Source organism: Canis lupus, chromosome 1 (genome assembly GCF_048164855.1).
Source record: "Canis lupus baileyi chromosome 1, mCanLup2.hap1, whole genome shotgun sequence".
Lineage (NCBI taxonomy): Eukaryota > Metazoa > Chordata > Mammalia > Carnivora > Canidae > Canis > Canis lupus.
The window spans coordinates 119960978-119973223 of NC_132838.1; the positions used below are offsets into that span (position 1 = coordinate 119960978).

General features: G+C 37.6%; 1 protein-coding gene across 8 annotated transcripts in view; it reads right to left on the reverse strand.

Annotated features, from left to right (window-relative positions):
- DPY19L3 (dpy-19 like C-mannosyltransferase 3) overlaps positions 1-12246 on the reverse strand; it is a 69555-nt gene that overhangs the window by 14255 nt on the left and 43054 nt on the right. For 6 of the 8 annotated variants that reach the window (XM_072782779.1, XM_072782788.1, XM_072782761.1 and 3 more), the window contains 7 exons: positions 11465-11566; positions 9443-9516; positions 9112-9270; positions 5906-6028; positions 5410-5521; positions 4554-4610; positions 583-665 (listed from right to left, as the gene is read on the reverse strand). In XM_072782779.1, the coding sequence (XP_072638880.1) occupies positions 583-665; positions 4554-4610; positions 5410-5521; positions 5906-6028; positions 9112-9270; positions 9443-9516; positions 11465-11566 (710 nt within the window). The remainder of the gene's footprint in view (positions 1-582; positions 666-4553; positions 4611-5409; positions 5522-5905; positions 6029-9111; positions 9271-9442; positions 9517-11464; positions 11567-12246) is intronic. The other 2 variants (XM_072782789.1, XM_072782794.1) reach the window with 1 other exon arrangement.

Sequence of the window (12246 nt, forward strand, 5' to 3'; positions counted from 1 at the left end):
GCACACAAAGTTCATCCTGATGCAAGTGCTGAGGCAAAGCAACAAAACGTGGGCAACGGTAAAGACCAATGTAATGCTGCACATGACTGTGTTCAAGAGAGAAAAGACTTTGCGTTTTCGGTTTCCTTAGGCCTAGGCTTGGGAAATGTGCTTAGTTGAAATGTGCTTGGAGCTAGTAGGACTCTATGGTTTACAGTGTAATTTTTAAATGATCAACAAGGAAAAAGAATGCTCTCAAGTGTCAGGCGTCACAGAAAATCTGAATGGTGTTAAAATGAAAGAAATGAGAAAGGTGGAATTGGCGGAGAGTGTAAAGCTTTCTTTCCATGGCTGTCAGCGGCCTGGAGTATGTCCTCCAGCTCAGTTTCCCTCTCCTTGTGGGTTTTTTCCCTTCATGAGATCGTGGCTAGAGAGACTATTTCTTAAATGGAAAGAAACTGTTGCCAAATAGAGTTTTAAAGAAAAACTTGAAAATGAATATATCTTCACAATTAGATTCAGAAAGAAGAAAACACCAAATGAGGTCTATAGTGACTCTTAAAAGGCACTTTACAGTTTAAAGGTTAAAAAAAATCCTCTTACTTAATCCAGTTCATCAGCTCCACTGTATCTGGATCATAGAATTCTCTCAACTCGGAGAGTTCATCCATCATTCCTGGCCAGAACTGAAATTAAAAACAAAACAAAAACAAAAACAAAATCCACCCCCACACCCACAACTATCACTAAGGTTAAAATGAAAGAGGAGAAACTGCATATGACTTGTGAACTAGACAAACAGGGCAGCTGCGGCGCTGGATCGACCTCACCTCCACAGTCCGCCCTCCTAGCGTCAACGAGCCAAAGTCCAAGACCAGCTCGCCAAACTATCTTGAGCCAAAGCTAGTAAGGCCTAGAGGGGTGGTCAACTTTTAAAACAAGAGCTTTCATTTTCTCTAGTAAAAATGCTGCCATAGGTGGGGTTAGTATCTAGGAAAACGTTAATTTGGATGTGACAGCAATGGCAACCGCGAGGAAGCTCACCGGGTACTGGAAACTGTGACTTCCACTGTGCCATCCACCCTTCAAGACAGAAAGTGCCCTTACAGGACAGCACTGCTTTAGAGCTGCAGACATGCGCTGGAACACAGAATCTCATTTCATCCCCGCAGCTACCCTGGGAGAAGGTGGACACAGAAGGCGTCCTCCCTACTGCTATTTCACTAGTCTGCAGACAGTGGCTCAGACAGATGACTTAGCCAGGTCACAAAGTGGCAGAGCTACCGCCTGCAGCCTGACTCCAAATCCATCCCCCCTTCACTGTGATTACACGGTTCCCACTAGAAATCTGGGCAAATGCCTTGTTGTATTTTAATATAATTACAGGTACAATGGAGAGAGGAGTATTTGAAAGTAGGACTCTCCAGGAAAATCTGGTGCATTTGAATATTCTATTTATGCCACTGGTGCCTCCTACTCAACTTGAGAGAGTTAGGGTGATGCAGAGAGAGTGTAAATATCCCACTCTGAGCCCACGGCTTTTCTAACATAATTGCCTGTTTAATTCAACAATTAATTATATGTTCACTGCTGTATCAAATGACAATTGGCTAAGAAGCCTTGATCATCTATATACATCCTAGAGTGAACAGCAGAATTCCTATGTTGGAAGAAGGCCATTGACGATGGGTCTGTGCTTCACTAAAGTGGAAAATGTAATAATTTTATTTAAGAACCAGGAACTGGAACCAGAGTGGCACCGACCGGTTGGTGGCTGTATTTTAACCCTGTCACTTTCCCTTCTTCTCATCTCATCTTTGGCCATTTTTAATGCTCATTCTCATCTTGTTTCCTGGGTGCATGAACCAGGAAAGATGCTGGTGATAGAAAATCACTGCTGGCTCCAAGTTTTAGAAGAGATGTAATCAGAGTGATTCAATGATACCTGTGTAATGTTCCAATTATTCCTATAAATTGGGATAATCAACAGAATGCCTATTTTTTAATGACACGTCCTCATTCTTTTGGTATAAAATATATTTCAAAATCTGTGAATTCAATGGATGTAAGATATTTTTCTAGCGTGGGAGTTGCTGTTGTTAATTCTGAAAATGTTCAAATCTAGTAATATCACCTGTAAACTTCTTAAACAATGTGAATATAAGTGTTAGATTAACTAACTGCTGTTTCTAAATGATAGGAGATTTCAGCAACACTAGTAAGTTAATCAACACGAGGGTAGTAATTTCACTAAACTCCCGACTTTTGAGTGAAGTGCATGCTTTTCCCTTTTAAACAGTATTGTCCTAAAGAGACATAAAGCAAAATTGCTACCATTAACAAGAAAATCTGAAATCCTTATTACAATCGCTCTGTAAAACTCAAAATCAGGCTTTGAAATATAGGAGTTCATTTTACTTAAAGGTAGTTCTGTTCAATAGTTGGAAAACAGCTTCAGTTTCAGGGTACTTCTTAATATACATAACATCTTTATTGTCTTTGTGATTTTAAATTTTGAGAGGCTGGAATATCTAAACCATTTCAACAGTCAAAGCTGGATGCATCGGTGTCTCTCCTGAAGTCCAGTACTAAGAAGGGCTATGTGGATCAGGCCAATCTTTGGAAGGAGTCTTCCAAGTTACTGACTCTCTTACTCAAAGAATGTCTACATAGATTTCCTGGAAATGACGGCTTTTTTGGTGCTATCATTTTTTTTTTTTTTTTTTTATAGTAATGGTTTTCAAGAGGGGTGGGTGGAGGAAAAGATTTTGCCCCACCCCTAAGGGGATGTTTCCCAATGTCTGGAGACTTTTGACTGTCACGATTGGAGGGAGGTGCTACTGGCACTTAGGTGGGTAGAAAGTAGGGATGTTGACACCCAGGACAGCCCCCTAGAACAAAGATTTATCTAGCCAGAATGTCAGTAGCGCCACTGCCAAGAAGCCCCGTTCTATGCATTAGCCCCCACCCAGAGGGCCATGGAAAACACATTTCTAGACTCCCAAAATTTTTGATTCAGTAGGACTGGTCTGGAGTGAGCCACAAACCTCTGTATTTCTAACAAGTTCCTAAGTGATGCTAATGCTGCTTGACTGGGGACCATACTCTGAGAACCAGTACTGTATAGTGTAATTTATTCTATACAGTCCTTCCTCAATTTCACCAAGAACAAGAGATTTAAGTCCCCAAATAGCTGTAAAAAAAAATCAATAAAATTCCAAATACATGGCTGAGACCTAAGAAGTCAGTCTACGCACACAGAGACTCAGGAAAAAAGATTGTGATTGTGTGCGTATATCTTTAGTGCGAGACAAGAAACATGATGAACTCAATCTTTCCTGCGAGGAGGGCGTTTTATCACTCAGAACCAATGTGAAGAGGTCAAGTTACCTCATTCGTTACTAAACATATATTCTATTTAATCTTTAGTTGTTGCCTTCCAGAGGTTTTAAGGAAGTTTCATTTATTTACATTTAGGGTAATAAAATTCCCAGGGGCAGGGTGGAAGAAATAACCTGTTTCTATGTTTTCTAGTATCTGAGTAGGCACAGTGCTCTACCTGCAACAGTAAATGTTTTGATAAATAGGAACATGATAAATCATACTTTTTGGAAATATTTACAATAGAATCATCCCATATTACCAAACATGACTTTTAGCCTAAAACCTTGGCTTCAGATAAAATCTTACGTGAAGGGCTAAGCAAATAAAACCAGAAGCTGAGCACTGCTCTAGCTGGGCCTCTCTATGGGGGACCCCCTCCTCCTTGTAGCCTCCGCCCAAATGAGGGGCTGGACACAGTAGAGTATGAAAGTAAGAAAACCCTAAACTTAGAAAAATATGTCAGATTCTTTAAAAAGAGAGGGTGAAAGCTCAGTTGTATAGCAAAGTCTGGGCTCCCTGCCCAGGTACAGATTCGAGCCTCTAAATCTCAAAGACATGACAAAAGGGTCACCAAACAGTCAGCCTGACTGGCGACTCCCTGTCTCTTACAGAAGATTCTCAGAACTGAAGCACACAGTTAAAGCTATTTCAGAAAGCAGTCAACTGAGAATATGAAGAATTTCACAATTTCCTATTGAAACTGAAGGACAGCTAACAAGGAAGGCTAAGAGGCTAATCTGGGACTGTACATATTTACATACGCCCAGGCTCTTACAAAGATGATCGTAAGCATCTAATAAAACATGCAGGTTAAAGTAAGATGCATTTCGGTATCTCTTACTCTATAAAACAGGTAACGGGGGTAAATTATTTTTCTGCTTTATTCATTTCAATATAGGTCAGAAAATACCTTTATTTTCAAAATTTGCATTAGCTGAATAGTTAAGTCAAAACCAAAATTAATTAGAAAAATTAAACTGGTTCTTTTTGCTATAATGTTTTTACTTGTTAAATTCTATTTGGGAAACAGATTGTTTTCCTGTCAGTGCCAAATGCCTTCATGAGAAGCGAAGGAGATGTCTGTGACCTCAGCAAACCATTCTATTTGCCAATAACACACAGAATACAATGAATCAAAGCAATTATTCTGCTAAATTAATGATGGCAAGAATGAGGAAAATCAGTCTTACCTTATAGCACAGATACAGCAGTATTAATATCGGTACTGAATATCGCATTATACATATCTATATAAGAAAGACATTATTTAGATCACAGGTATTTTTGCCTTACAGTGTTGCTTTGTAAACATATGACTTTTTTCTTTTTAAAACAACAGAAATGTACTTTAATAGAGCCCAATTCTCCAACTTGCCCACCATCTAAGTCAATGTAAGGGTTGGGTCCCAATCACTCATGAGATACTCACAGCTTCTATCATGTTGCCACCTTGTGAAATTACACGGGAGAACAACTCAAAACTGCATTTACAGCCTATTAATCATAACCATGCACTTATTAATATTTGTTCTAGGTATAACTTATAATAGTGATAAGTCTGGATAACTGTGGGGTTATTGGTGATTTTTAATTTTTCCTGGTGTGCTTTACAGTATTTCTAAATTCAGTATAATGAGCATATCTAACTTATGGTCTGGTTAAAAATAAAGGATTTAGAAATAAAATTAATAGTAAAATTATTTTAAAAATAACTCCTTATAAAATCATGTGTCAGGGCACTTGATTTTGGTTCAGGTCATGATTCAGGGTTCTGAGACCGAGCCCCACCTCTAGCTCTGTTGCTGGCCATGGAGCCTGTTGGAGTTTCTCTCTCTCCCTCTCCCTCTGCACCTCCCCCTTCCCCTGCTCACGATCACTGTTCAAAATTAAAAAAAAAAAAAATCATAATGTGTCCGTTATTTATTTTCAGCTTCAAACTTTAGTTTCTGTTTCATCAGGCAACTACTGAAAACAACAAGAATTGGTATGAAAGAAATCCTAAAACTCTTAGCAATAAAAGTGAAATGGCAAAGGGACAGCACTGACCCTCTTTGGTTTATAAAGATGGATTGACTTCAGAAGTAATTCCCATATTTCAGGGCTGCATAAACCAAACGACGCGAAGACACACATGTGCGACGTCCAGAGGTACTTCATTCTGTAAGAACAGAGACAGGCGAAGTTCGACAAGTGCCAGCTGCGGACAGACTGCAGTGTGACATGCGACACAGCTGTACCGTCTGTGATAGGAAAATCTGACTAAAGCTGTGCAGGAACCATCTGCCAAAGGGTTAGTTATGAATATTATTGCCTTTCGAGAAAATCATATAAGTAAAAAGAGAGGAATGTTGGTAATTAGGGGGAAAAAACTGGTTATTAATAATATTTTGTACTGGAGAAGATGCTAAATAAGGACATTTTTATGGGAAGCATAATTATCAATGAAGAAGAGTGTTAGTTTCCAAACCACATTGCAAAAATATGTCAGATAAAGAAAGGGTGGTCGAATAAAAGACTTAAGCAAACAGATAAAGCAAAATACCTCATTGTACTCAATGCCAGGAATCCAAACAGAATGGTATGTATTAGGTTGTAGGCAGTTTCTGGTTTCAGGATGATCGTGCACTTTCCCGTCTGACCCGTGGATTGCTGGCTTTTGGAGTCACTGAATAAAATAGCACACATACAAAATTAGAGCTGGATACATAACTTCAAGTTAGTTAAATCTTTTTTAGAGATAACAGAAACTTACGCCTTCGTGATTTAGAAATGTGTTATTGCTCTAAGATAAAATGAATCAGCATCACTCAATTCTGAATTCGTGAGGATAAAACTGTTATAACTTAATGCATTAATAACTAAACTTCAACCAATTTCATTTTAAGTAAAAATTTAGAATGTTCAACCCTTTAAGTTACAGGAAAATAGAAAAAATTCTTTTGGAATCACTTAAACTGCAAGGTATCTTTAAAGATACTTCATGAGTTACTAGCATTTTACAAGTTTTTACAAATAAGAAAAAAATAAAAATGAATCCATAAATGTGGAATTCACTTCCTTTATGAACAAATGATCACATTTTAACCAAACAATACCTCATTAAAGATGTCTAACATGATGTTTTAAATCAAACGTGGCTATATTAAAAGTAGACCCATAAAATAAACAATTCCTTATCACTTAACACCCAATTCTTGCTCCATTTTCCGTTGCCATTGTTTTTTTTTTTTTTCAGGGTTTCTTTGAATTAGGACCCACAGCTTTCACACTGCATTACATCAACATCTCTTTAAATTATTTTCAATCAATAAAAGTATCCTCCACTTGGAGGCCGTTTACTGGCTGAAGGAAACATATCATTTGTCCTTTAACTACTCCCACCTTCTGGATTTGGCTGATTGTCTCCCTGTGGCGGTGTTTAATACATTTCTCTATTCCCATGCTCCTTATAAACTTGTAATTAGATCTAGAGGTTAATTATTAGAGTCAAGTTCATTTATTCTGGCAAGAACACTGTATGGGGGATATGCTGTACTCTAAATTGCATCACACTGGGGAAGTGCATACTGTCCTATCTGGTTGTCTGAACTTTAGAGATGCTAAAATGGGCAAGTGGGTTTGGATGTTGTACCATTTGTTGTCAAGGGAGTGAGGAGAGAGCAAGAAGGGCTATCAATTTAAGATAAAAACAATACCTTTTACAGAGGCCTCACTTACCCTTCATAAAATCCCATAGACTTGGAATATGTATGATGGTTCCATGTAACTAGAGAACTCTTCTTTCCTAGAAATTCTTTCATCACCCTAGATTCACATGAAAATTAAACTGATATTCTAGGGTAATTTTCACCACTGGTAATAATCTTTACTTAGATGTTATATATTACAACCCAAACTCTGGCTTCTATGCTGCTACTAAAAGATTGCTCTAGACAAAGAGAACATATGTTCTCATCTTCCCTTGATACCTAAGAGAATTTCGCAACACCTCTCCCCATCTCCCCGACCAAGCTGGAAAGCTCTGATTAATCCCATAAATACAAAGCCCATGAGTTAATCCCCTTGCAATCCTATTCTTCACACTAATGCAGATGTGTTGCATAAACATAATAGTATCATCCTTCCTAGTACTAAAATGGTAGAAATACTTCAAGTACTTGGCACTGATAAAATATCCTTCAAATTATTTAAAAGCTAATTAAAAATAAGATACTATAAATCTTAAATTACTTTAATTAATGTAATGCTTTTCTTCTAATAAGGTTCCAATACCCCTACCTGGTAGATGAGGATGCTCTAAAATTTTTTTTTTTTTAATTTTTATTTATTTATTATTTAGTCACAGAGAGAGAGAGAGAGAGAGAGAGAGAGGCAGAGACACAGGCAGAGGGAGAAGCAGGCTCCATGCACCGGGAGCCTGACGTGGGATTCGATCCTGGGTCTCCAGGATCGCGCCCCAGGCCAAAGGCAGGCGCTAAACCACTGCGCCACCCAGGGATCCCTAAAATCTTTACCTACAATCATACACCAAGTCAGCTTGCAGAGACAGCTCATAGATTCACATTGAGCATGGCAGACATTTTCACAAAATACTGCAGGCCAACTGAACTTCCTGCTTTGCATGCAGTCTAGAGTCCTGTCGACACTTGGCGTGTCTGGAATAATATTAAATTACACTGTCTAGAATAATTTCCATCTATTTTCACAGGGCTAAATTTTATCTTGGGCTAGATATCGGGCTAAGAACACTTCTGAAAGATACTAAAATAGTTTATAGTCAATGAAATATTTTCATGGTTCAATGTGGCTTCACTCTTAATAATCATAAAACATCTCAACTGATCTGGACTCATTTTAATGCCCTTTCCCAGCACAGCTCTCTGGTGGCTGCGAATCACAGCTCACCAGCACCTTAATTGGCAAGATAACTACAGAGAAAAGGGCTTCCTTCTGAGCTTCATTAAGTTTTCACAAATGACAGTAGCTTCAATTTCTTACACTTAATTTTCTTTCAATTTAACATGGATAGTAAATGCAGAAACCTCCATCGGCTTTGTAGGTAGGTATTCTACAAGCTTTAAAAAAAGTCTTTATACTCCTGTGCTCTTTCTTTTAGCAGATTAGTAGACATGTGAGGTTTTTTAGACATAGTCAATTATTACTGAAGACTTTGGTGCATGCTAATAGTTATGGTCCACTCCAACTTTATAAGCCCCTTAACGAGACACAACAAAACAAACAATAGTTAACTCTCAATATTTCACGAGCAATAAAAAAAGGCAGCTAGATGAAAAGGAGAAAAAGAATGGGAAACTAATACTGAGAACAAAATGGAGACTATGAGTCAGTAATAATACCAGTTAATGACAACTAAAATCTACAAAATATTCTAGAAGTGAGGTACCATTCTAAGTACTATTGTTTGAACTTTCGTGTTTCTCACAAAACCCCATAGAGGAAGTCCTCTGAGTATCCTCATTCCATAATAAGCATAAGGCGGAACTGGCTCGAAGAGGACAGAGTTCCCAGACCTGTTTTTACTGCATTGCCTGCTGTCTGCTGTCCCTTAGCTGGTCGATCCTTAATTACTGAGTGTGTAGTCCACTCTAATCTGATTACAATCCCCTCCCTTGAGCTGGACAATACTACCCTATTTGTGTGTGATATTTTGAATTTCAACCTTGTAGTTTTTCTGCAACACAGACCAAGTTCATTAAGCATGGGATAGGTTTCTGGAACATGCCGTACCTGAGGTTATGGAAGGCAACCGCTAAGGCTGCTATCACTGTGATGCATAGAACAAATATGTAAGCATAAAAAAGGAGAGTATCTGAAAGCCTTCCGAATGTATTAAAAGGTAAGAGGCCAAATGCTTCTTCACACAGATACAGATTTGCATCAAAATCTCTAGGGAACAAATGAAAACAAAGCCAAGTATTAAATTCAGTACAAGACAAGTACACCACAAATTTTCCCTCAAAATCAGCTTGGAATTAATAGTTGAAGGCATAATGACAACTTAAGTTTTAAAGTCCCTGTAGAATTAATATAAAAAAGCAAATTTTAAATTCGGTCATACCTTGTTGCTCCAAACCCAAATTTTGCCTTCAGAAATTTAAATATGTGTTCGTCTGACTTCAGATTAAGAATTTTCTATCAGGGAGGAAGAAAATGAAAATTGTTATTAGTGCCTTATGCATGGTTTCCTGATAATTTCCCATTGAATACATGTATTTAGTGTCTAGTTTCACTGAACTGTGTGCATATGTTTATGAAATCAGCAAATATTCTCAATAGTTGTTAGAACTGAGGAATTCTAACACAGGGACTTTCAAGCTCTCTCCGTTCCTTTTTTCTTTTTTTTAAGCAGAATCATTTTTTAAAATATCTTACATGTTGAACTTAACATGTAAAATAGATAAAAGGTGAGCTTCTTTGGTCTCAGAGGGAGAGAGCTGAACCCCAGTAGAGTACAAATTTTTTGATCAGAAAACCAATAATATGATGATCTGAAACCTCAAACAGATACAGAGCCCACAGGGCCTGTCTGGCTTTGGGGTTTCTGTCTGCAGGCACGACTGACAGAAGATTTATCCACACAAAGACAACTAAAGGCCCCATGGTGGCCCTCAGGGTGAACTGACAAATGCCAGTGCCTATCATTAGTGATTGTAATTTTAATTCATATAATTTTATTTTTAATATATAGCTTATAAAAATCCATATAACATAAATGGGTGAAGAAATCCTGTCAGAAGGAAAATGAAGATAGAAAAGAAAAGAAGATGAACCCGGAAGTAAGGTTAGTACATAAAATACATTCACTAGAGATGATCCACAAATTTGGGCTTAAAACATTCAACTAGTAAATGCAGACAGAGATAAAAGCATAAGTTCTAAGATTAAAACAAACCAGTTGTTCAAAAGAGATGCTAGCCCTCCTAGAACTGAGACTCAAGAGAAATTTTCCCCATGGGTACAGTAAAAACAGCAGGAGTCTCAGAGAAGGTTTTTTTTTTAAATTCCTCTCATTGTATGTAGTTGGCAAGACATCAAGTACAATTCAATAGATGTTATTCTTTGGGAAGTCAAGAATCAATGGTCCAGGCAGGCAGCTCTCTACTGGCTTAATCCAGGCACAGATCACTGAATATCTAGAGCGGGGGAATGGATGAACTGCATATCTTTCAGCCAATCCTTCAGAAATGCTGATCGCTCAGCTCAAATAAGCTTTTGATAAGTACTGAACTGTATGGGGCTTAAGAACATAGTGGCAAGGACCCGGAGTGGTAGTGTTTAATGTGGCTGGATGAGTGAGAGCCTTTGATAGTCAACAGACAGGAAGAGGGACTGCCATTCTCTTATGGAAGAGAAGGAGTCTGTCTTGTACATGCAGATGTCTCCTGTTCTGAAACCAGCCTTCTAGAAGGGGCAAAATCATCTTAATAAATCACTGTGGTTCTGACAGTAAAATCAGTTTATTATCTCTCTTTTTTTTAATAAGTAATCTCCACGTCCAACATGAAGCTCCAAAGGGCCATACTGAGACCAAAAGTCGCATGCTCCACCAACTGAGCCAGCCAGATGCCCTGCCACGTTATTTACCTTAACCCAATAACAAAAGAGTCATTTTTTTTTGTACCAGAGTGCAAGAAAATGCTCTCTAAAAAGCAGAATTTTTAAATTTAGAGAAACACTTGTTTAATGCTTTTAAAGTTGAGCTTTTAAAAAGTTTAATAACTCACAAAGTGAGTTCAAGTTAGAACATATTAAAGAGTGAACAGGGGCGCCTGGGTGGCTCAGTCAGTTAAGCATCTGCCTTTAGCTCAGGTCATGATCTCACGGTCATGGGATTGAGCCCTATGTCAGGCTCTATACTCAGCAGGTAGTCTGCTTCTCCCTCTCCCTCTGCTCCAACCCCCACCCCGCTCATGCTCTCTCTCTCAAATAAATGGGTAAAAATCCTTTAAAAAAGAGTGAACAGAAATCCATGATTAAAATCAAGAAAACTGTTATTGAGACAAAGTTAAAGCAGAGCTTGTTACAAGTAAAACTGGTCACTCTGTAGTAATGTAAATTAAGGGTTGTTTTATTAACTTACCTTAATAATGCTGTTGAGAAAAAGTGTCAAACACAAAACTGCAAATAAATGTAACAATAGTTTCCCAAGCCTATTAAGGAAGCTTCCAGTCTTCAGATTTTTCTAGAAATTAAAACAGTTGAGTTTTAATTCTTAGATTATTTTATAAGCACTTAAAATGAGATTACTTAAGGATTTAAAATATCAGATCATGCAACATACAGAGAAAATATGTGGAAAATATAACCTAATTTCTATGAGGTTACAATGTCTTAGTATTTGTAAATTTCTAATATAATAGTAAATGAATTCCTTAATATGCTTCATAAGACCAGAGAACTGTCCTAGTCTTCCTTTTTTTAAAAGACCTTTGCAACCAGAGCATGGCGTCTGCCAGAAGGTACTCAGGATACACGGACTGAACAAATCTTGTGATCATTGATCCAGTAATTCAAATAGCACAGACATAGCCATAACCCAATTAAATAAAAGAGCTGTCAGTATTAAAGAAGGTAAATTGTGCTCTTTGATACATAATAGTTTTCTCATAACCCTTAGATAACTTTACAGATTATCAAATATCATCTAAGGAGTTAAATATGCATGATTTTTATTTATAATTAAAGTTAGAAGGATGAATGAGAACTACTGTTTTAGATAATCAACTAAAGCCTGTTTTTAAAAATCTTTGTGACAGCTTGTCCATGACAGCCTCCCTCCAAAGAAAAAGGATTTATTCTTCCCAAAGCAGAAAGTAAAACAGCTTCTTGATATAAAAGTGTTTATGAGAAATGTTTCTCATA